Consider the following 25,147-nt stretch of genomic DNA (forward strand, 5'->3'; position numbering starts at 1 on the left):
TCGAGCCTGCACTACCATTCAATATGATCATGGCTGATCATCCAACTCAGTATCCCGTACCTGCCTTCTCTCCATACCCCCCGATCCCTTTAGCCACAAGGGCCACATCTAACTCCCTCTTAAATATAGCAAATGAACTGGCCTCAACTACCTTCTGTGGCAGAGAATTCCACAGATTCACCACTCTGTGAAAAAAAACTTTCTCATCTCGGTCCTAAAAGACTTCCCCCTTATCCTTAAACTGTGACCCCTTGTTCCGGACTTCCCCAACATCGGGAACGATCTTCCTGCATCTAGCCTGTCCAACCCCTTAAGAATTTTGTAAGTTTCTATAAGATCCCCCCTCAATCTTCTAAATTCCAGCGAGTACAAGCCGAGTTAATCCAGTATTTCTTCATATGAAAGTCCTGCCATCCCAGGAATCAATCTGGTGAACCTTCTCTGTACTCCCTCTATGGCAAGAATGTCTTTCCTCAGATTAGGAGACCAAAACTGTACGCAATACTCCAGGTGTGGTCTCACCAATGCCCTGTACAACTGCAGCAGAACCTCCCTGCTCCTATACTCAAATCCCCTCGCTATGAATGCCAACATACCATTCGCTTTCTTCACTGCCTGCTGCACCTGCATGCCTACTTTCAAAGAAAGAAGCTATCAAACAAGAGCCAGGCTCAATCTGGGATTCCCTCTTAATTCATTCATGGACATCTTCAGCTACCTTAAATTGACACACACCTTGGACATAAAATCAAACAAGACCTCATCCCAGCCACAAAATCTCAAGATTTCAGGAACTTGCGTAAATACCCCCATCAACCACCTCCCCCAAATCCACCCTCACTCCCCGAGGTGGTTTTGGCTTTCTCTGTTGAGGTTGGGTGACTAAAGTTCCTGATGATATGGTCAAGCATTACTTCAGTATGCAGCCATTACATGGCTTAAAGAGACACATGAAACTTAATGAAATCAACATTTTCATGGACATCAAGGACTATGAAATTTCACACTGATACCTGATGAGCTTCTCAGCTGTAGGTTTGTGTACGGCCAGCCACAAGACTAAATGAAGCTCAGACAGCTGAATAGTAACATTCAAGGAGATTGGAATTTAGTTCCTCAAAACTCAAATGCAATTAAATTGTAGACAATAGACAATAGGTGCAGGAGTAGGCCATTCAGCTCTTCGAGCCAGCACCACCATTCAATGTGAATATGGCTCAATCAGTACCCCGTTCCTGCCTTCTCCCCATACCCCCTGACTCCGCTATCCTTAAGAGCTCTATCTAGCTCTCTTGAATGCTTTCAGAGAATTGGCCTCCACTGCCTTCTGAGGCAGAGAATTCCACAGATTTACAACTCTCTGACTGAAAAAGTTTTTCCTCATTTCCATTCTAAATGGCCTACCCTTATCCTTAAACTGTGGCCCCTGGTTCTCGACTCCCCCAACATTGGGAACATGTTTCCTGCCTCTAATGTGTCCAACCCCTTAATAATCTTATATGTTTCATTAAGATCCCCTCTCATCCTTCTAAATTCCAGTGTATATAAGCCGTCGCTCCAGTCTTTCAACATACGACAGTCCCGCCATTCCGGGAATTAACCTAGTAAACCTACGCTGCACGCCCTCAATAGCAAGAATATCTTTCCTCAAATTTGGAGACCAAAACTGCACACAGTACTCCAGGTGCGGTCTCTCTAGGGCCCTGTACAACTGCAGAAGGACCTCTTTGCTCCTATACTCAACTCCTCTTGTTATGATGGCCAACATTCCATTGGCTTTCTTCACTGTCTGCTGTACCTGCATGCTTCCCTTCAGTGACTGATGCACTAGGACACCCAGATCTCGTTGTACGTCCCCTTTTCCTCACACTTATCCACATTAAACTGCATCTGCCATGCATCCGCCCACTCACACAACCCTGCAACCTTATAGCATCTTCCTCACAGTTCACACTGCCACCCCCCAGCTTTGTATCATCTGCAAATTTGCTAGTGTTACTTTTAATCCCGTCATCCAAGTCATTAATGTATATTGTAAATAGCTGCGGTCCCAGCACCAAGCCTTGCGGTACTCCACTAGTCACTGCCTGCCATTCTGAAAGGGACCCATTTATCCCCACTCTTTGTAGAACTTCCCTTTCCCACCATGCAAAACTGGTTCCAAACAAAGGCGTGCATGCAGTATGAAATGTTACCACAGCAGCAAAATGGTGCACATACCCTGGTCTCTACGGACAGAATCAAAAGTTAATTCCTGGTAGTTATCTAGTAGGCTAAATCTTCCCTTGAAAATAAACATTCAAGGGCTTTGGAAGCGAGGAAAGTTAGAGATACAATAATCGCAAACAGAACTAATAAATGCCCCAGGCAAATATTGATTTGTAGACAAAGACAGCATAGATTTTTGTAGAGAAACTGTTTAATTAAATTGGATTTTTTTGTTAAATGAACAGAGTGACTCGATGAGTAAAATGGAATTGATGTGGTACATATGGACTTCCAAAATACATTTGATCAGGTTTCACAAAATAGGCTGTAAAAAGATTTGCACGGGTTGCCAATTATTTAACAATGGGAAACAGGTCAATAAAAACAAAAATAATGGAAACACTCATGCGTAGCTGGTCATACTGTATTCGTGCAGAGAAAGTTTACACTGTCTCTCTCACTCTCTCTCTCTCACTCTCTCTCACTCTCTCACTCTCTCTCACTCTCTCTCACTCTCTCACTCTCTCTCACTCTCTCTCACTCTCTCTCACTCTCTCTCACTCTCTCTCACTCTCTGTATGTCGCTAAGTATTTCTAGCACTGTTTCAATTTCAGGTATCTAGCTTCTATGCTTTTTTATTTGCAGAAAGTAGTTTATAGACTGGAGGGAGGCGTCAGTAAAGTTGACAGTATTAAGACCATTGATTTTTAAAATTATTTAGATGAGGACATAAGGAAAGAATTCCCATGTCCAGTTCCGACAGCACCTAAAGGCACAGTAACTGATAAACTTAGCAGAAGGCTATGAATAGTATTTTATTGTTGTAGAAAGGGTTCCAAATAGAGGTATCAGGGGATCGATGCATTTAGTGGATTGAAAGTAGATTAGGTTGAGAAGGCATGTTTAAATATATACAAGATGCCTGGCTTTATGCAAGCAAAGTACGAGAACAAGGAAGTCCTCGAGAACCTCCTAAAATATTTCAGTTGGACCACGGCCTTTAGCTCAGTGCCACTCTAGATGGCAGTCATTGCGAGAACCAAGATTCCATCTGTATTTTCAAACTACACTGAAGTACGTGGAAATTAGAAACTGAGAACCACGCGTGTCCATTATCCAAGAATGCCACAGAGTCAACACAAAGTCATCGAGAAACACCTCTTGGCCAATGGCCCAGGAGAATCAACATATGCAGGTTTTTTTCTCCAAATATTGTAAAAATTGAAGGAAATAGAATCCAAAACACTGGTCAGAACAAATTTGAACAAATCCGACAGCACATCTCAAACCACAATGGAAAATTTCTCCCAACCCCCATTAATCAGACCCACTACTTAGATTGAAAAAATAAACAAGGATCAACAACTAATCTCAGGATTGGTCACAAGACCATCTCAAAACCTGGCATGAAAAGAATCCAAGGATTTTCACTTTTAGTGAAGGTGGGAAGGGGGAGGGGATGGCAATGATTTGTCAACTACCCGAGCTTGACCAATTGTTAGATCCAAAAAAAGCTGGCAGGTCACAAAGGTAGAATACAATTTGTACACAACCACTTTTAATAACCATGTATAGCAACCAGCTAGTCCAAAGTAGTAGATTTTGCCATTTCTAGAAGCACAAAACAGCAAACTAAATACAAATAAACCTGGTTCACAATCACTAGATGCAGCAGGTGCTGGTGTTACCTTTCCCCGTTGTCCCCAGTTCAAAGACCGCTCAAGTGCAGTGATTTACCAAAAGCTTTCCAGTATTTATGTCGCCTTTCCAAATCAAGTCTAAAGTTCAAGGGGAATGCCCAGGCTTGTGATTCCTCTGCACAACCACCAATCAGCAATGTGCTTAATGATGACCTCATCAAAAAATGAAGGAGGTTCTAAGCAGTCATTGAGGTGTGACTGGCCTCAGCCAGACCTCCCTCTGCTCGAAGATAGACACTAAAGGTTGGAGTAACTCGTGGGTCAGACAGCATCTCTGGAGAAAAGGAATAGGCGATGTTTTGGGTAGGGTCTGAAGAAGGGTCTCGACCCGAAAAGTCACCTATTCCTTTTCTTCAGAGATGCTGTCTGATCTGTTGAGTTACGCCAGCTTTTTGTGTCTGTCTTCGGTTTAAACCATCATCAGCAGTTCCTTTCTACACACCCTCTGCTCGATGAAGCCAGGGACAGTGGTAGTGCAGGACCAGGCCCACAGCTGCAGAGCACTAACCTCTCCGCCATCACAGCAGCAGGTGAATGAGGAACGAGGGGGTCAAACACACAACTCAGTAATGTTAGAGCTGCCTTTATTCAATCAAAATGATAAATACTCAGTGAGAACTAGATAACCGTCAGACTACTGAGCTCAAAGTAAACTGTCAGGCCCTGTGTGTAGGAAGGAGCTGCAGACGCTGGTTTAAACCATAGACAAAAAAAAACTGGAGTAACTCAGCATCTCTGGAGAAAAGGAATAGGTGAAGTTTCAGGTTGAGACCCTCCTTCAGTCTGAAGAAGGGTCTCGACCCAAAACGTCACCTATTCCTTTTTCCAGAGATACTGCCTGACCCACTGAGTTACTCCAGCTTTGTGTGACTATCTGTCAAAGCCTTTGTCCTCTGATACTCAACTGCTCTCCAAAATACTCATATCAGGGCAGGTCTGGCTTTTATTGCAACAAGGAAAGCAATAAATAAGTAGAATTTCGATAAGCTGAGGATAAAAATCTTGTTCTTGTGCCGCATGACTGGAGTCCTCACCAGCATTTTCCACATAAAGCAACGTTCAGTGCCACAGTCCACCCGACTCCAGTAAACTGGAATTACATAGTACCTCAGCAGGTGATTGGTCTGATTTAATTTTATTTTACAGCATGGAAACAGGCCCTTTGGCCCACTAACTCTACACCCGTTCACACTAGTTCTGTGAAATCCCACTTTCTAATCCACTCGCTACACACTAGAGGCAATTTCACAGAGGCCAATTGACCTACCAAACTTTGCCTTTGGGATGTGGGATGAAACTGGAGGACCCGGAGGAAACAATGCGGTCATGGGGAGAACATACATAGATAGCACCAGTCATAATCAAACTCAAGTCTCTGGGCAGCTCCAACACTGTGCCACCCAAGTGGGCAAGTTTGGGTTCTTCTTCATCTGCTTCACAGAGGTTGGTGACCAGCTTTCGACACGTGACCATGGAGGGTTGTGTGACTGATGAATTAAAATGGAATCAACTGACGATCGAATATAAAAGTTGGGATGTTATGTTAGTTATATACGATGGGACAGCATTTGGAGTAGTTGTGTTCAGTTTTGGTTACCCCGCTATAGGAATGTCATTAAGCTGGAAAGAGTGCAGAGAAGACTTACAAGAATGTGGCCAAGACAATGGCGGCACAGCATTAGAGTTGCAGCCTTACAGCGCATGCAGCGCCGGAGACCCGGGTTCGATCCCAACTATGGGTGCTGCCTGTACGGAGTTTATATGTTCTCCCCCGTGACCTGCGAGGGTTTTCTCCAAGATATTCGGTTTCCTCCCACTCCAAAGACATACAGGTATGTAGCTTGGTAGTATGTATACAGGTGTATAGCTTGGTAAATGTAAAAACTGTCCCCAGTGTGTGTAGGATAGCGTTAATATGCGAGGATCGCTGGTCGGCGCGGACCCGTTGGGCCAAAGGGCCTGTTTCTGTGCTGTATCTCTAAACTAAACTCAAGGGCCTGAGCTATAAGGAGAGGTTGGGCAGGCTAGGACTATTCCTTGGAGTGCAGGAGGCCAAGGTGTGATCTTATAGGGGTATATAAAATCATGAAGGGAAAAGATAGGATGAATGTAGTGTCTTTTACCCAGGGTACGGGGATCAACGACGAGGGACACAGGTTTGAGGTGAGGGGAAAGGGCACTAGGAAACTGATTTAAATTTTTTTTTATAATGTAGAATGTGGTGGGTCTATGGCACAAGTTGCCAGAGGAGGTAGTTGAGACAGGTATTATAACATTTAAAAGACTTTTGTATAGCTACATGGATAGGAAAGATTTAGAGGGATGTGGACTAATTGCAGGCAGGTAGAACTAGCCTAGATGCAGTATCTTAGTTGGCATGGGCAAATTAAGCATGTCACTTCCATACTGTATGACCCTTGACAACTGACCACAATTATAAGACCAGCTACAAAGACTCAACAATGGGGCCAAGGGCTGTCGATGAGAATGCAGATCTAATTCTGCCAAATGCATCCCATGTACCCCTCCTGATGAGGCGATCTACAATTGTCCTTCCCAAGTTCCCAAGGTCAATTAAAAAAAAACCCTGTGCAGGAGGATTGAATGACACTCAGGAAAACCACTGTGGACACATCTATAAATGCAAGGTCAGGCATCAACTGCGTTTATCGTTCACTATTTGGGCGTACAACTCAGGGAATCAAACAAGTAGCACTGACTGCACCACCAGTGTTGATACAACTATAGTGACTAATGGTCACCAACCAGCAGCATCTACAAAGCACACCCAGAGGCAAGAAACTCGAGCAAAAAGAAACAAGCTGTTGGAGACACTCAGTGGGTAGTCAGTGGGTAGAAACTCAGTCTGTAGAAAGGTCATGACCAGAAATATTTGTCTGTCTTTTGCCCCCACAGGTGCTGCCCAGACCTCCCAATTCTTATTTCAGAATTTTGATGTCCAAAATTCAGAATTTTACATAAAAATTCATAATATGGCACTTAATTCAACTTTTCAACAAAATAAAGTATGCACGCCAAATGCGCGAATGCGTTGCGCTACATTCATGTGTGAAAAACGACTATTATTTCCAACAGTCTGCAGTTCTTGGACTACATGTACAATGTCAGGCCTATCATGAATATATTCTGCTATTTATAGAAAGGTTATTGAACAGAAATACTTTTTACAAAACAAAGAAAAAATTGTTTTGTTTTGTTTTCTCTATTTTGCTTTTTCCTTACACAAAATGTATGATTAAGTTTTGATGAGTTTCATTTAAAACTGCACATTTCATTGAAGACATACTTGCTCCAGTGGTCTTCAACAGCACATCACAACAGTCCATGACCCTCCACCATCCTCCCCCCCACTCCCACTCTACCCCCACACCCGACTTCCCCCCCTTTCCCCCGACTCCCGCCTACCCCCACCCCCTTTCCACCCCACTTACGCCCTCCCCTCCCCACCTTTTCCCCCCACCTCCACTCCCCCTCCCCCCACCACCCTCCCCTCTCCTCCCCCCATCCTCCCATCCCTCACCCTTCCTCCACCCCACGACCCTGCCCTCTCCCCCGCACCCCATCCCCTCTCTGGCCAGGCCAGCGGCGTGAGGCGAGGCCAGCGGCGTGAGCAGCGGCGTGGGGCGAGGCCAGCGGCGTGAGGCGAGGCCAGCGGCGTGAGGCGAGGGCGTGGGGCGAGGCCAGCGGCGTGAGGCGAGGGCGTGGCCAGCGGCGTGAGGCGAGGGGCGAGGCCAGCGGCGTGAGCAGCAGCGTGGGGCGTGAGCTTTGCTGAAAAAAGTGAGGTGAAATCGGAATGGCAGGAAATAAGAAAGCGGAAACTTTCCGCCAAATTCGGAAGGGTTGGGTGGTCTGGCTGCCTAACCTGCTGAGTTCCTCCATCAGATTGTTTTTAAAAAAAAATCTTCTACTTGAAGGACATCTCTCATTGGTATGAAATAGAGAACAAGGAAAGAGGTTTCCTCAGATAATTATAGAAAAATCAAAATATTGCAGCAGAGCAGAAAGGATTTTAGGGCAAGTAACACATCCCACATATTAATTTTTTTCTTAAAATACAGAAAAAAATTAGATAAAATATATCTGATGGATATATGCAACTTCTTTTTTTAATATTATTTGGAAGTTAAACAAAGATGCTCATTTCAGACCAGGGCAATTTCGATCTGAAACAGGTTGCTGAACACAATTATCATGAATCATGCAAGAACTGGCAACTGCATTGCTCTATCATCATCATCATCATATCATATATATACAGCCGGAAACAGGCCTTTTCGGCCCACCAAGTCCGTGCCGCCCAGCGATCCCCGTACATTAACAATATCCTACACCCACTAGGGACAATTTTTACATTTACATTTACCCAGCCAATTAACCTACATACCTGTACGTCTTTGGAGTGTGGGATCTCTTGGATTAAAAGTGACCTCCGAGGCAGTGTATTGACCAAAACTTGTACAATGTATTCATGGAACACTGCAAAAGGTCTGACCACAGCAGTTCTAGAGTATTGTTTGCTTGGTACCGCACTCCCTGAATATTTCATGTCTAGACACCTTGGTACTGGTCCGCTCTTTCATTTTACTCACTTACAGCTGAATTTCCAACATCACAATTACTTGACCACCATTTGAGGGATGAGAATTGTTGTCTACAGGAAATCTAGACCCCTTGCAATCTGTGTACAGGAAAATAAGTCCACAGGTGATGTATTAGCCCTTGCAAGTAGTTCTGCTCTAGATCACCTTGACAGCAAGAACACCAATGACCTGCAATGAATGAAATGCATCCTGACAGTCTACAGCCCCATGGTACCAAAGCAGCTCATAGCTAACCTCCTGGGGGCCTCCAACTGCAGATGGTTCTGGACTTCCTGACCAGCAGACCTCATTCAGCTAGAGTTAGTCATAACATTTCTTCCACCCCGATGCTCAACACTGGCACCCCTCAGGGTTTGTGCCCTGCATAGTTTGGAGATCCAACGTGGAAACAGGCCCTTTATCCCTTCGAGTCCATGCCGACCAGTGACCACCCGTACACTAGCTCTATCCTACACTCCAGGGACAATTTACATAGAAACATAGAAAATAGGTGCAGGAGTAGGCCATTCGGCCCTTCGAGCCTGCACTGCCGTTCAATATGATCATGGCTGATCATCCAACTCAGTATCCCGTACCTGCCTTCTCTCCATACCCCCCGATCCCTTTAGCCACAAGGGCCACATCTAACTCCCTCTTAAATATAGCAAATGAACTGGCCTCAACTACCTTCTGTGGCAGAGAATTCCACAGATTCACCACTCTCTGTGTGAAAAAAAAAGTTCTCATCTCGGTCCTAAAAGACTTCCCCTTATCCTTAAACTGTGACCCCTTGTTCTGGACTTCCCCAACATCGGGAACAATCTTCCCGCATCCAGCCTGTCCAACCCCTTAAGAATTTTGTACATTTCTATAAGATCCCCCCTCAATCTTCTAAATTCCAGCGAGTACAAGCCAAGTCTATCTAGTCTCGATGTGTAAGCATTCAAGAGAGAGCTGGATAGAGCTCTTAAGGATAGCAGAGTCAGGGGGTATGGGGAGAAGGCAGGAACAGGGTACTGATTGAGAATGATCAGCCATGATCACATTGAATGGCGGTGCTGGCTCGAAGGGCCGAATGGCCTCCTCCTGCACCTATTGTCTATAGTCTTTCTTCATATGAAAGTCCTGTCATCACAGGAATCAATCTGGTGAACCTTCTCTGTACTCCCTCTATGGCAAGAATGTCTTTCCTCAGATTAGGAGACCAAAACTATACGCAATACTCCAGGTGTAATCTCACCATTGCCCTGTACAACTGCAGTAGAACCTCCCTGCTTCTATACTCAAATCCTTTTGCTATGAATGCTAACATACCATTCGCTTTCTTCACTGCCTGCTGCACCTGCATGCCTACTTTCAATGACTGGCGTACCACGACACCCAGGTCTCGTTGCATCTCCCCTTTTCCTAATCGGCCACCATTCAGATAATAGTCTGCTTTCCTGTTCTTGCCACCAAAGTGGATAACCTCACATTTATCCACATTATACTGCATCTGCCATGCATTTGCCCACTCACTATCCAAGTCACCTTGCAGCCTCCGAGCATCCTCCTCACAGCTAACACTGCCCCCCAGCTTCGTGTCATTCGCAAACTTGGAGATGTTGCATTCAATTCCCTCATCCAAATCATTAATATATATTGTAAATAGCTGGGGTACCAGCACTGAGCCTTGTGGTACCCCACTAGTCGTTGCCTGCCATTCTGAAAAGGACCCGTTTATTCCTACTCTTTGCTTCCTGTCTGCCAGCCAGTTCTCTATCCACATCAATACTGAACCCACAATACTGTGTGCTTTAAGTTTGCATACTAATCTCTTGTGTGGGACCTTGTCGAAAGCCTTCTGGAAGTCCAGATATAACACATCCACTGGTTCTCCCTTATCCACTCTACTAGTTACACCCTCGAAAAATTCTACAAGATTCGTCAGACATGATTTACCTTTCATAAATCCATGCTGACTTTGTCCAATGATTTCACCACTTTCCAAATGTGCTGCTATCCCATCTTTAATAACTGACTCTAGCATTTTCCCCACTACAGATGTTAGACTAACTGGTCTGTAATTCCCCGTTTTCTCTCTCCCTCCCTTTTTGAAAAGTGGGGGTACATTAGCTACCCTCCAATCCTCAGGAACTACTCCAGAATCTAACGAGTTTTGAAAAATTATCACTAATGCATCCACTATTTCTGGGGCTACCTCCTTAAGCACTGGGATGCAGCCTATCTGGTCCTGGGGATTTATCGGCTTTTAATCCATTCAATTTACCTAACACCACTTCCCGACTAACCTGGATTTCACTCAGTTCCTCCATCTCATTTGACCCCCGGTCCCCTGCTATTTCCGGCAGATTATTTATGTCTTCCTTAGTGAAGACAGAACTAAAGTAGTTATTCAATTGGTCTGCCATGTCCTTGTTCCCCATGATCAGTTCACCTGTTTCTGACTGCAAGGGACCCACATTTGTTTTAACTAATCTTTTTCTCTTCACATATCTATAAAAGCTTTTGCAGTCAGTTTTTATGTTCCCTGACAGTTTTCTTTCATAATCTATTTTCCCCTTTCCTAATTAAGCCCTTTGTCCTCCTCTGCTGGACTCTGAATTTCTCCCAGTCCTCTGGTAGGCTGCTTTTTCTTGCTAATTTGTATGCCTTATCTTTACAGAAGCAAATTAACCTGCACACCTTTGGCAGCCAGAGGAAACCCATGCAGTCACGAGAATGTACAAACTCCATACAGCAAGTACCCATAGTCAGGATCAAACCCGGGTCTCTGATGCTGTAAGGCAGCAACTTTACCGCTGAGCCACTGTGCTCTACTTTCTGTGCACCCATGACCGTGTAGTCGAGTACAACACCATCTTAATCTTTAATTCTCTGATGATACCACTGTTGTTGGCTGGGTTAACAACGTGACAGCACAGGAAGGAGGTTGGGAATCTTGTATCATGGTGTCAGAACAATCATCCAGTCCTGAACATCAACAAAGCAAAAAAGTAGGCCGCTGACCCAAATAAACCAGGGGAGGAGATGGTGGATGACAACCCTGTTATCAACTGCGTTGCTGTAGAGATGAGCGACAGCTTCACGTCCCTAGGCATTCGTGTTACCAGCAACCTAACCCAGACCCTTCATATTGACGTGGTGATCAAGCAAACAGTGCCTTTACTTTCTTAGGTACGAGAAGATTTGGCACGTCCATGACGATTCTCTTTAAAAACTACCAATGTGCTGTAGAAATTATCCTTCCGTTGTATCAGGGAGCATCGCCATGGATGCCCGACACCCTGGCAATTCTCTTTTCTCTCTGTCACTTTCCGGAAGAAGATATAGGAGCCAGAAAGCCCAGACATCCAGTTTTTAGAACAGCTTCTTCCCCACTGCTATCCAACTCCTGAACCAATCACCTTTCACATCGCTCTCCCAGAGGTGCAACTCTACCTCATTTGGTTATTCTATTAATGCACTACTTCAGATTGCACTACTATGTTCATACTATTCTGCTGCTTTGCATTAGTTTTATTTATTATTTATAAGGGCAGCACAGTTGCGCAATGGCAGAGTTGCTGCTTTTCAGCGCCAGAGATCTGGGTTTCATCCTGACTAGTGACTGTGCGGAGTTTATACGTTCTCCCTGTGACTGTGTGGGCTTTCTCTGAGTGCTCTGGTTTCCTCCAACATTCCAAAGACATACAGATTTGTAGGTTTATTGGATTATGTAAAATTGTAAAATTGTTCCTAGTGCGTAGGGTAGTGCTAGTGCACGGGGTGATCGCTGGTCATTGCGAACGCAATGGGCTGAAGGTCTGTTTCCACACTGTATTTCTAACGTCTAAATTATTCTATTATCATATACACTGTTTACTCTGTGAGCTTCCTGCTAAAAAGAAATTTCATTGCATTTTGCAGTGTATTTGACAAACTAGTTTGAATTTGATGCAAACACTCCCATCTCAAGTACCCCAGCAAATTACACACCATCCTGACTTGGAAAGAATACATCCACTGGACAATGGTTTTAACAATTACATACCCTGGAATGAATAAAAAACATTTCTAACCCTTGCTTAGTTCTATTTCTCTAGGCTCATGGAAAGCCAGCTAGAGTTCTGAAGTATTGAATGTAGCAATCCAAACTCACCAACACCCTGCACAGACTCTGCCTTCTCCTCCATACACAGGCTTAATTTCAGGTCTCGCCACACCAGTTCCAAAAGCTGCAAGCAGTAGCTAGGTCGCACGTTAATGGAACAGCCTGTCTATAGTTTCCTTCCCCTCACTTGAATATTTCATCAAGTATCGAAAATCAACTGCATGTAACATGCCCAACATGCATTTCCTGTTTGTGCACAGTGCCTCTTAAAACATACCATCACATCGAAACAAGTGAAAATAATTTAACCAAATTCTGTCTAGTAGCAACACCCACTTATATGTAAACTAGATAACAAATTCAACAGTGTACAGACTTGGAGTGGGTCTTTGTGTAAACAATTCAGGTAAATTCTCAGTCAACTGAAATGTGATCATGGGAATGCAGAGATTAGCAGAGCCCAAATAAATGCCGCCAGGCTAATGCTCCAAATAGTTCTTAAACTTGACTTTATGAACTTGAAGTGAAGGTCCCTGCAAATTCACACACAATCATGCACAACAGGGGGACAGCAACATGATTAAGCACAATTTTATTTCCTGTTGCGACAGGATCTCCATCAATCATCTATTTAAAGTTAACGTTACACTCACAGCATCATCTCCCTTTGGTTCCAAGGTATTTGTTCCACATTTGCTTTGTCAATAACTAATTTTGTACATAATTGCAGATGAACAGACGATTCATAGTTACAATTGAATTGAAGGACTGCATGGTTTTGCTCTGGGCGGAATATCATAAATCCAGGCACCCTTGAGATTTGTGGCTCTCTGAAGGTTTAATGATAAATTTTCCATATCGCCAGTGTCCTTCAGCACTGGGTGGAGATAAACAATGTCAGCAGCAAGGATAAGAGGAGACTTATACAGAAGTGTAGACAGTATAAACAGGACTTTTATCTGCTGCATCTGAAACATACAGAATCATGCATTTAAAACTTGACATTACCTGGACAGTGGTTGTATTGATTCTGGGAGCGATGCAATTTGCATGACAGTGACAAGATAACCACAGGGAATGGCCATTTGGCCCATCATTATTTAACTGTCAACAATGACTCTATACAGCATCCAATTGCTGTTTAAATGATTCCAAAGGTTTGTTTATACCAGTAACCTGTGCAGGTGTTTATTTTATAAATATTCACTTAAGAAAAGCTACACACCATCAACTCCAAAGTCATTTTTTTACTTGCTGCAGTTTGATCTCCTTCACTGGGTCCACTTTCCCCATTCACTCACTACCTTTATAAATCACCAAGTTCACCTCTTAAACACTCCTGGAAAGTGTTCTTTCCAAGATCTATCCCCACTTCCCCATCAGCAATCGAGGAATGAAACATCTGCACACTCAGCTGAAGCTGGCGTGTGCCAGTATAATTCCATTCCAGAGAAACAACAGCACTTCAGATTGTACAAGGCATTTTGTCACAGCAGTAACCCAGAGAATACATTTAGGTTTATTTTTGTCATGTTTGAGGTACTGTGAAATGTTTTTTCTTTACATGTGATCCAATCAGATTAAATATTATACATCAATACAATCAAGTCAAGCTCAAGTATAATAGGTAGAGCCAAGAGGAGGATATAGTGCCGAATATAATTGTCAACATTGTGGCATGTAATTTCCAATTCCATGTAACTCTTATCTAGGGAGGAGTTGGAGAATTCAAATTCAGCTTATGCTTCAAGCTCAGAATTTAAAAAAATTAATAGAAGTAGCTTGGAAGATATTAAGATGCCCTAATGCTTGGGTGGTTCAGTAGCAGCAGCTGGGGGGGGGGGGGGGGGGGGGGGGTGAAACAGCCCAAATTTCCAGGTCAGTGTTCCATGTCCTACACATGTGCGAGGATCTTCACATGCCCTCCGATGTTCCAACCAAGTCTGGTAATTTCCAGAGACAGCAGGGAGGAACAATGCATGTTGGCCTTGTCACCAGCACCCACATCTTTAAAAAAACCCAAAACAAATAGAGCAAGTGTACCAGAGTAACTGATTGCGCAAGGTGTCAGAATCAGGTCATTTGTATGAATCACAACATAATGTCATACATTTCATTGCAATACAAAGTAGATTTAGTTTAGTTTAATTTAGAGATACAGCATGGAAACTGGCCATTTGGCCCACCAACTCTGCACTGACCAATGATCACCTGTAGATGTACAAATGTAACTCTGCAACAATTCACTTCCCCCTCCTCAACTGTAATTGCGACTGGGGCAGCACAGGGGCACAGCTGGTGGAGCCGCTGCCTCACTGCCAGAGACCCGGGTCCAGTCCCGACCTTTGGTGCTGTGTGGAATTTGCACGTTTGCTCTGTAGCTATGTGGGTTTCCTCCAGGTGCTCCAGTTTCTTCCCATTTCCCAAAGACATGCGAGTTTGTGGGTCAATTGGCCTCTGTAAATTGTCCTAAGTGTGTAGTCAGTTAATGGGACAGTCTGATGACAACTGCTGTGAACTGGTGATCGATAGTTGGCATGGACCCAATGAGCTGAAGGGCCGGCTTCCATGCTATATCTTCAATCAATTAGGGGTGACCAATAAACACTGATCAAGCCATTGATCCATAAATCCAGACAATGAATAAAAGTACTGAAATGCTCAGTTTAATAACCTTACCCAAAAATATTGCCCATTACTCTCTGGGTGCAGTCACTGGAGGTCACAGAGCAGCAGAAGCTGAGGGCATAAGTCTCTGAATATCAGACAGGAACTACTACAGCCCCAAAACAACCACTCAAGACTACAATTCGGAAGTAGCCAGCATCACCCGAATTATTTATTAAAAATCCCTCCTGGAACAGCCACACTATCAATTACATCACGTTCTCTTGAACTAAATGTTATTCCCTTTATCCTGTATCTGTACACTATGTTCAGCATGATTGTAATCATGTATAGTCTTTTCTTTGGATAACACGCAACAAAAAACTTTTCACTGTACCTCAGTACACATGACAATAAATTAAACAAAAAAAATCTCAAAATTTAACACAACTATGAACATTGGAAGCAATTGTTATCAAAGTAGCTTTCATTTTAAGAAGCTATGTGCCAAGCACCTGTTTATAGCTCCATTCATTAATATGGAAATTAATATGAACGAATCTGTTGAAGGGAAAAGGCAGATATGCTGCTTTCTTGTTTAATGACCTACAGCAGCACTGCTTTGTAAACATGGGAAACCAGCGGAGCAAGAATCGTTAATGCAAGTAGGGACAGTGTTGCCAGAAGTCCATGCACAAACAAACAAGTCTCAAGGGCAACAATGTCCACAGGCCAAAGCACCAATTAGCACCTGAAGAATATGTCAGTCAAATCGAGTTAGCAAGGGCCCTGACAAGTTACCAAAGTGCTGCCACCAGCTGGATGGAAACAGTCTTGCCACTACCCTTTTCTTCCCTCTCCCCTGTACCAGAACTCCTGGGTTAAAGTACATTGTGCTGCCGTTATACTTTGTATCGTGAGACTGGGTCAGCCCAGATTTGCTGAAAGAGTGGAGCATCATGCTCTTAGCTGGCACCGCATCACTGTCCACGAGGATGGGTACTTGCTTTTCCCCACAAAAACAAATTAGTGAGGGGGAGGGGGAAATACAATTGAGTAAACTTGCAAGGAACACATGTGAATTACAAATGCTTCCCAGTGTATATTAGAAAAGGATTGGGGAGACAATGAGGGTGCTATATAGTCAAAACTAGAAACATTTATAATGGGGAACAAGGAAATGCTAGAACATTAAAGAATTACGCTGGTTCTGTCTTCACTGAAGGGGACAATAATTTCCCAGAAAGATTAGGGAATGAAGTTTAATGAAGAGGAGGGATTGGAGGAAATTGTTATTTTCCTTGCTTGGTAGGGAGCGGCCTGTAGCCCACATTGCATCATTGAGCAGCTGCACCGTCACTCTGGCCCGTCCAACACCAGTCTCTGCACATCACGCCCTGGACCAATAAATGCTACTGGAGCATCAGTGGAGGGCAGGGGCTCGCCAAGGTCTCCACACATAACCAGGTGCAGCCTGCACATGTACATTCTACATCGAGAGGCATGTCCTCAAGCGTTTGATTTGGAGGACAGAGAGCTCTAGAACTAGTCAGCATTGCGGGTATCATTTTAAGCAGGGTCCAATGTATAAGAAAAGCATTGTGCTGGGGTAGGCATACACCACATCATTTACACAGACAATGCAGGGAAGCATTCAAAGAGGATAGAATGTTGGGGTACAGTTTCGGTTTATTATTGTGCTGTGTACAGAGGAACAGTGAAAAGCTGTTGTGCATGCTATCCAATCAAATCAGATAATACTATATGTGAATATGGTGGCGCAGCGGTAGAGTTGCTGCCTTACAGCGCTTGCAGCACCAGAGACACTGGTTCAATCCCGACTACGGGTGCTGACTGTACAGAGTTTGTACGTTCTCCCTGTGACTATCAGTTTTCTCCGAGATCTTCGGTTTCATCCTATACTCCAAAGACGTGGAGGTTTGTAGGTTAGTTGGCTTGGTATAAATGTAAAAATTGTCCGTAGTGTGCGTAGGGTGGTGTTAACGTGCAGGGATCGCTCGTCGGTGGGCCAAAGGGCCTGTTTCTGCGCTGTAACTCTAAACTAAGCTAAAACTAATCAAGCAAAACTCAAGCACAATACAGCAGAGAATGATAAGAGTGTAGAATATAGTTCTCAGCATAGACACAAAATGCTGGAGTAACACAGGTCAGTCTGAAGAAGGTTCTCGACCCGAAATGTCCCCCATTCCTTCTCTCCAGCGATGCTGCCTGATCCCCTGAGTTACTCCAGCGTTTTGTGCCTGATTTAAACCAGCATCTGCAGCTCTTTCCTACACATAGTTCTCAGTATTGTAGCTTAACAGTTCCAGAGAAAAAGTCCAATGTGCTCAGTGAAGTAGGGTGGGAAATGGGGACTGTACCCTAGCGTGATTACAGGGGGAGAAGCTGTTCCCGAGTCTTGTGGTGCACACCATTTTCTGGCCGATGGGAGCATTGAGAAGGAAAGATGGGGAAGGTTTTTATATTGGCTGCTTTCCCGAGGAAGAGTGAAGTGTAAATGTAGTCAATGGTGGAGAGCCTGGTCTGGGTGATGGAACTGGGCTACATCCACAATTCAGGTTTCTCACTGCCTTGGATAGGACTATTCCCAAACCAGGCTGTGATGCAACTCCATAGTATGATTTCAGTATGAATTGCCAGTATCCTGGGGGTAGTAAAGGAGTTGGTGTGTCTTCATGGCTGTTACTTCAATGTGGTTGGTAATATTTACACAAAGAACTTAAAGCTCTCAAACATTTCCACTTTGGCACCATTGACACTGATTGGGGCATATACTCCACCACACTTCAAGTCGATAATAAGTTCCTACATCCTGCTGACATCGAGGGAGAGGTTATTGTCCTGACACCAGGTTACTAAGCTCTCTATCTCATTCCTTTACTCAGTCTTGTTATTTTTTTGTGAACCAGCCCACCTGTGCAAACATTTAGATAGAATTAAAGCCAGATTTGGCAGCTCAGTGTGTATAGGGAGTAAAATAAGAGACTGAGAACACATCTTTGCGATGCACCAGTGTTGAGGATTGTTGTGGAGGATGCGTTGTCACCTATCCTCACCAATTGTCACCTATCCTCACCTGATCAAAAATCCAATGGCAGACATGGAAATGGATTCCTTGGTCCAGACGTTTGGAGATGTTTAGATGCAATTATGGTGTTGAAGGCAGAGCTATAGTTAATGTCTAATGCAGGTGACCTTGTTTAGGTGTTCCAGTGACAAGTTTAGGGCTGCCGTGGACCTGTTGCGACAGTAGGCAAACTGAATGGATCAAAGTTGCCTGTGAGGCTGGAGTTAATATGGCCCATCAGCCGTCTACGCACTTTATGATGGCGAATGTAAGAGCCACCGGGCAGTAGTCATTAAGGTAGCTACCTTTCCATTGGCATCAGAACAATAGCGGTCTTCTAAAAGCAAATGGTGACTTCAGAAGGGATCAGTGATAGATTAAAGATGTCCAGCTCTGCCAGCTGATCCGCACAAGTCCTGAGGATGTGACACGAGTCTCCACCCAGATCAGCAAGATAAATCATTGGAGCAGTTACCATTCATAGCACCAACGCCACCTAGCCATGTTACATATTGAGATAACCCGGTTGTGAAAACAATTCTTTTTGTCAGTCTTTCCACGATAACTAACACTCAATTTGAGCAGAGAAAACTCCCATTTAACATTTCCTTAAATGTCCACGGCAACAGTGAAGTAGCTTTTCAGTGCTGATTGGATCCAGTGCTTTGATCTAGTGTCAATAGCAAATTTACAACTTCCTGCACCAAGCACAGGCCAAACCTAACTAACCACCAAGGTCAGAAATAGAACTTTGCAGCATCATGCGATCGTGAAGTTTGTTGCACAATTCCTAATTGACCAACTGAAAATCAAAAACAAAACACCCAAGGTGATATTTTGCTGTGACAAATTAACCATACACTTGCCTCAAAGCAATTGAAGTCTTCAAACCCGTCAGAACAGGGCAGTGCATCATCTTCATTTCCAAATCCAGCATCATAGTTCTGGCTGTCAGTATCTGCAGGTACAAAAGTAAACACATTAACGCCTTCAAATTGATCACACAGGACAGATGCATACCATGACCACATTTACAAGAATACCTTTTTCTCACTCATTCATGCACAAACTGATCACATTTAGTAGTCAATAATATTTGAGACCTAACTAAGAGCAACTGCCGATATGTGGCCATATTAACACAAACATTTCCACCTATCCGTTCAGTCAATCCTATTACGATTAATGAAAGCCTTATATAGACTTTAAGGCACTTAATGAGGTCTCGCGTGGTAGGCTTTCTTACCATTATCTACTTGCGTTGCCACCTACAGAGACTTATGGATTTGTCCCTCAAGATCCAACTGCACATCAATGCTGTTAAGGTTCTCATTATAAACTATACGCTTTCTCCTTGCATGCAACCTCCCAAAGTGTAACACCTCACATTTGCCAGATGAAACTTATTCTGCCATTTTGCCACCCTTATCCATAACTGATCTATATCCTGCTTCATCCTTCTCGCTGTCCGTATTACTCATTATCACTAGCCCACAGCCAACAATGGCCATTCTGGGCTCCACCTTTCCTTGATCTTTACCTTTTTGCACATCTTTAATCTGTTTGTTCTCTATCTCCTGTTTCCCTTTCCCGTGACTCTCAGTCTGAAGAAGGGTCTCGACCCAAAACGTCACCTATTCTTTTTTCTCCAGAGATGCTGCTTGACCCGCTGAATTACTCCAACTTTTTGCATCTATCTTCGGTTTAAACCAGCATCTGCAGTTCCTTCCTGCACTGCTTCATCCTTCGACAACCTTCTTCACTGTCCCCAATTGGACCTACTTTAGTGTGACCTGCAAATATACTAACCACCTCATCTACATTTACATCCACTGCCATCTTCTAGGTTGTAGGCCAACTCTAAATCCAAACTATCAAGTCACCTTGGATCCCATACATATTTACCTTCTGGATCAGTGCACCTTGAGGAACCTTGTCAAATGCCTTAAAGTGCACACAGACATCCATGGTCTACGCCCTAATCACTTTTATCATCTCAAAAAATGCAGTCAAGTGTGTCCTACATGCTCTGCCCCAGCCAATGCAATGCTGATTGTCTTCCAAATGAGAGGACATACTTTCTCCAAGAACCCTCTTCATTGATGCAAGACTCACTGGCCTGTAATTCCCTGGATTTTTCTTACTTCCCTCAAACAAAAGGAACAACATTGACTATTCTCCAGTCTTCTGGAACCTCACCTGTGGCAAGAGAGAATACAAACATCTTTGTCAAGCCCCTGCAATCTCCTCCCTCACCTATCCCAATAACCATGGATAGATCCCATTGGTCTCTTGGGATTTATCCACCTTAATGCTCTTCAAGGGACCCAACACCACCACCACCTTGATCTCAAACTGCCCTATCAGTAATACTCCACACTGATCTCACTATCCTGCATGTTCTTCTCCTTGGTGAATATCAATGTTTAGTACTTGTCTAGCCCCGACTAAGCACAATTTTCCTTCTTTATTCTTGAACCTCACATTTAAGTAGACTAGCTTGAACCTGGGCCAATAATCTTAAAGTATTACATTGAAAGGGGAAGGTTTTACAAAGCAGCAGTCTGATTGATCCTCAATGTATTGTCCCTTGTAAACATCTGCTCAAAATAAGAGGTAGTCTCTGTGGAATAGGCTTTGGGAGGGCTTCACTGGACACAATTCTGAGTGTATATTGCAGTCAGGAGGGGCTGCAAGGAGAAAGGTCAGGAAAGGCTTGGCTTCAAGGTTCTCCTCTCATGGCATTAGTGTTTTTAGAATTGTCTTCCAAGAGCACTGTGGATACTGGGGCAACAATTAATTCAGTGCCAAGTGGGATTCATTGTTGGACCATTAGGGTAATACAGTGCTATGGGGAGCAGGCAGCAAAGTAGAGTCAAGGCCCTATTCACATCCACTAGGCATATGCAGGTCATTCTACCTGCAGTTGTGCTAGATGATCTATCTGAAGCTGCTGAGAGATATCCACAAGTGTCAGACTGAAGAACTGAGCAGGATCACAAGACAAGTTTAGTTTAGAGATACAACACGGAAACAGGCCCTTTGGCCCACCGAGTCTCCACTGACCATCGATCACCCATCCACACCTGTTTTGTTATTCTCATCCACTCCCCATACAGCAGGCGCAATTTACAGAGACCAATTAATCTATAAAGCAGCATGTCTTTCAGATGTGGGAGGAATAGAGCCCCTGGAGGAAGCTCACGTGGTCACAGAGTGGTCCACAATGAGAATACCCCAAGTCAGGATCCATCCCGGATCTCTGGCGCTGCGCAGCAGCCACATCCAGCTGCACTGTAGCAGCAAGGCAGAAGCCTATGTGACAAGCAAGGTGGTGAATGGTTACTGTAGGTAGGAGGGAATGTAGAGTTGAGGTTACAATCAGATTAGCCACAATCCTATTAAACAATAGAGCAGGCCTGAGGGCAGAGTGGCTTAATACCAATTCTTATTGTTCATATCCTAGACCAACACTTCCTTAATAGAAAAAAAAAAGTGGTTCCAGGCCCTTCTTCCTGCATCTGTGTTTAGAGATCTCTCTGAAGCTGCTGAGAGATATCCCAGAGTCCTGGCCAATGCCCCTCCCTGAAGACAGACCACTAGCTGATTTGGTTTTAAAATTTATATATAGGATGCAGGGATAATTGGCAAGGCTATCACTCATTGATGTTTCATTAACGTTTGCAGGATTTTGTCAAACAATGGTCCCATTTCAAATTAATTGCTTGAATTTGAAACTCTGTAGGACATTGAGAAACATTACCCGAGGAACATGATATGGCAGTGTTCACATTCTGCCTTTTGTTGCATGCATTAGCTCTGGAATAATCCATTGGTTCAAAGCTAGCTCCGTCACCTACAACATGCCATCCCAGCAAGGACTGTACTTGGGGATAAACTGTACATTCACGGCAAGGAGAGCTATTGCTTACTTATGCTATCACCTGGTTTACAGCCACATTGAAAGTAGCACAAAAGCACCTTAAGTATCAAAATGACCGAAAGTGTATCAGTGAAATTTCACAAAGTCCACAATCAGCAGTGAGGACAGGACTGACTTCAGGAATTCAAACCCTTCCATTAAAGTTAACCACTTAACGTAACAAATACTTGTGGATGGGGATCATGGCCTGTCTGTTCACTATTTAATTCAGTGAAATTTATTCAGCAATCTGTAGTCCCTTTATCGTCACATATCCATATTATATGCACAACATTTCACTCAATAATAGCATCATCGAATACTTGGGTAATTAAGAATGGACATGTGGGTGAAAGAGGGGCAGGAATAGCTACAAACCTTTTTTACAGCTCACATGAATACATAGATGACAGACTAGATTGGTTGCTGGTAAATAATTTCACCCATTTTTAAAATTTGTTGGCCTACTGCAGACATGAAATTTAATGCCATCACTTTGCACAGAGCTGCATAATAAAACTCAATTGGCACACTTCAGCGGGGCAAAGGAGAAACAATAAAAACTGACCACAACATGCTATGGCCCTGACCTTCCTGTTGAGAGGTGGTATTGGAATAGCCCAGGTGAGGAACAGCATGGAGTGTTTTCGATGTACTGTTGCCTATGTGCCATTCAACTGGCCACTTGTTTCTTAGTAGTGGAGTTATGCAGTGGTCATTGTGGAATTGGGCCAAAGGGTTTGTTTCAACGTTTGAGACTGCACAGAGCTTTCTATTCCAATCTATTGCATTTCACCAGCTTTCATACAATGGACAGTGCCTGAAGACATTCAGAATCTGAAAAGCCAGATATCCATAATATTTAGGATATTTAGGGTCAAAACATTAGCGCCAATCACGAAACAAGGCTATTGTGCAGTGAAAACATCAAAAGGTTTGGAGGGGGAGGAGAATATTATCAGTGTCAAATTACAGTATCCTCCACTCAGACTATTAAATGAAACCAGGATTGCAATGTATTTATGCCTATCTCCTTTAAACACATCCATATACAATAACATACATTATCCTGCAGTCGAACTGACTAGCTCTTTCCTCATCTCAACAGTCCAAGCTCACTTTAAGTTTGCACCACCTTCTGGTTTACACAAACCAACTACACAGCCTTATACTAGGTCATATACTTTTGTGGAGTTCTCAAATTCCAAGAGATGATCACATTTGTACAGAGCAGCAGGTGACGGGGTCATCATTCCCAGTGCCTTGCATCAAAGAACACACATTGGCACCACACTGATGCGATCTACTTCCAGCACGGAGTCTATGCAAACACTGGGTTATAGCTCATTCCATGGACCTCCAATGGAGTGCTGGTATTCTAACCGTGCCTGCTGCCTCTACATCCACAATACAACATTTTAACATGCTTCCAGTAAGGGTCAGGAAACATGACACGTGCGGACACCAGCATGCTGTCATACCCTGATTTAGAGGACCAAAACAATCATGCCGGTCAAGTGTAAAAGTAACTAGATCAGATAGATTTATTGTGTAATCTTCAGGCTCTGCCCAGAAAATCAAGGACTCAGCTTTCCTAAAGTAGATTAACCTTAATTTCAGGAAGTGGGAGGATACACACAAACTTGCAGTTTTTGCTGTTCTATTACAACATGTCCTGGCTACTTAGCAAGAAAACAGATTAATCCTGCTTCCAAAAGATACATCTACAGGTAAGGATCTTTGAGATGCTTCCCAGGAGATCACAGGAAAACACAGGACATTTAACCCAATATGACAGCAATGTTTTTATAGACAATAGGTGCAGGAGTAGGCCATTCGGCCCTTTGAGCCAGCACCTATGCTTTCATTTCAGCATGAAACTTCATTTCCAGAAACAGACCTCACTCCACACAAGCTTATGACAACTTATTGGTACATATGATTTGGTATTGCTGCATGCCCAGGAGTTGAGCAGCCTAGGGGTGCCTGAGAAGTGACAGTCCTCCAATCAACCTCAGCCGGGTGCTCTTAAGTCATTTCATAGCACGCATGGTATCTGCAAAACTTCTCAGCTGGAATAAACAGAAAATCACTTCAATTCTACATCACACTAGCATGGCGGTTTGTGAAGTGGGGAGATTGGGAAAGAGATAGGGACGTTGTTGCAGAATATCACATCCCCCAGATCCAGCCAAGACTACCTCCACAAAACCTACAGAGGAAGGACAAGAATTGGCAAGCACAAGTCCTTTACCCCATAAGTATCTTTGGTTAAAGCTTATTAACATTTACATTTGAGCACTGCTATTTTCGTACCCTATTGACATGGGAGATGGCTATTTGGCCAACCAAATCCAAAGGATCCCTGAAATACCCATCCAAAAATGTAAAGGTAAACTTTCAAAATTGATTGTTTTGGCATAGACAAAAATTAAATCAATTTAAACACTAGCCAATTCAAATGACCACCCAGAGAATAACAGAACAGGTTACAATTTGCACATCAACAGATGAAGCAAATCATTTCATCCCAGCAGCATTCAGAATTTCCTGGGGATTTCTATAAACAATGATGACAAAATTAAAGTAATTAAAGTCCTTAATTAGAACTTTCCTGGAGTTATCCAAAGCCCAGTGAAGCATGAAGATGAAGGAGATGGCCATAAACTAAACAAAATAAACAAAGTTAACTCACTATTAACAAAGTTAACAAATGAGATGGGAGCAACTTAATACTTTCAATGCCTGCAAGAAGCTGCAGTGTATGCAAGCTAACAGAAAATATTCTGTCCAGTGTTTACAGATAAACATCTAGCTGGAAAGAATGACAACTGCCGCAAAAGCAAACTAGACATTCATGTTTGATAAAAACCATACACAGCTTATGTGATAAGATTTTAATGTAGGACAGCATTTTTTTTGCAAAG

The 25,147-nt window shown here is 43.5% G+C and overlaps 1 protein-coding gene across 4 annotated transcripts in view; it reads right to left on the reverse strand.

Moving 5' to 3' along the window:
- The window catches only part of rab11fip3 (RAB11 family interacting protein 3 (class II)), a 77,159-nt gene that overhangs the window by 27,442 nt on the left and 24,570 nt on the right, over positions 1–25,147 (reverse strand). For 2 of the 4 annotated variants that reach the window (XM_078417950.1, XM_078417949.1), the window contains exon 3: positions 19,165–19,256. The exons of 1 other annotated variant lie outside the window; for it this stretch is intronic. In XM_078417950.1, coding sequence (XP_078274076.1) covers positions 19,165–19,256 — 92 coding nt within the window. Of the gene's footprint in view, positions 1–3,897; positions 3,964–19,164; positions 19,257–25,147 lie in introns of those variants that run through there. One more of the 4 variants, XM_078417952.1, reaches the window with a different exon arrangement.

Source organism: Rhinoraja longicauda, chromosome 21 (assembly GCF_053455715.1).
Source record: "Rhinoraja longicauda isolate Sanriku21f chromosome 21, sRhiLon1.1, whole genome shotgun sequence".
NCBI classification, from domain to species: Eukaryota; Metazoa; Chordata; class Chondrichthyes; order Rajiformes; family Arhynchobatidae; genus Rhinoraja; species Rhinoraja longicauda.